Genomic DNA, 749 nt, shown 5'->3' with positions numbered 1-749 from the left:
CTTTGTAATTAGCTAGAATCTGGCTCATTTTAGTCAAAAAAAAAAAATATTCCACAGAAACAAACAAACAAGGACATAATTATTTATGATCTCCTAAAAATTTTTGTACCAAAAATTTATTTTAAGAAGCAAAGAAAGCCACCCCAAACATAGCTTTAGAGATATGTAGAGAATACCGTTGCAACAATATTGTAAAAATTACAAAATAATATGAATATAATATAAGCTCCCAACTACTTTAAATACTTAAGAAACCTCACTGCAATCTCAAACCAACGAGTTTTTCTCTTCTGTTAGTTTCATTTATGGATCAGAATAGGTCAAGCAATAAAATCACTGAGATTGTCAGGCTTCAGCAAATGTTAAAGAAGTGGAAAAAGCTTGCAATTTCTCCAAAGAAAATCTTTCTCGGGAGAACCTCTTCTTCTTCTTCTTCCTCTTCCTCTTCTTCAGTAACAAATGGAGTTCCAAAAGGATTTTTAGCTGTCTGTGTTGGAGAAAAGAAGGAGAGATTTGTGATTCCAACAGAATATTTGAGTCACAGAGCATTTTCAGTACTGTTAAAAGAAGCAGAAGAAGAGTTTGGGTTTCAGCAGGAAGGAGTATTGAGGATGCCATGTGAGGTTTCTGTGTTTCAGAGTATTCTGAAAGTGGTGGAAAAGAATAAGGAGAGAGTCTGTTACTGTTCATCTGAAGCAGAATTTGCTCAGACTGCTCACTGTCTTCCTCCAAAGCCAATATACAGGTGA

The 749-nt window shown here is 34.7% G+C and overlaps 1 protein-coding gene across 1 annotated transcript; it reads left to right on the top strand.

Moving 5' to 3' along the window:
* Positions 1 to 305: 305 nt before the first annotated feature.
* Positions 306 to 749, top strand: LOC110092495 (auxin-induced protein 6B-like). Its single transcript, XM_020817066.1, has one exon. The coding sequence runs from the start codon at positions 306 to 308 to the stop codon at positions 747 to 749; it is 444 nt and encodes a 147-aa protein (XP_020672725.1).

The sequence above is a fragment of the Dendrobium catenatum genome, unplaced genomic scaffold (assembly GCF_001605985.2).
Source record: "Dendrobium catenatum unplaced genomic scaffold, ASM160598v2 fragScaff_scaffold_9, whole genome shotgun sequence".
In the NCBI taxonomy this organism is placed as follows: Eukaryota; Viridiplantae; Streptophyta; class Magnoliopsida; order Asparagales; family Orchidaceae; genus Dendrobium; species Dendrobium catenatum.
This window is presented reverse-complemented; position numbering and strand designations above follow the sequence as displayed.

What these genes read in the sequence shown, in the direction of transcription:
- LOC110092495 (XM_020817066.1), top strand. Translation starts at nt 306, where the DNA reads ATGGATCAGAATAGGTCAAGCAATAAAATCACTGAGATTGTCAGGCTT.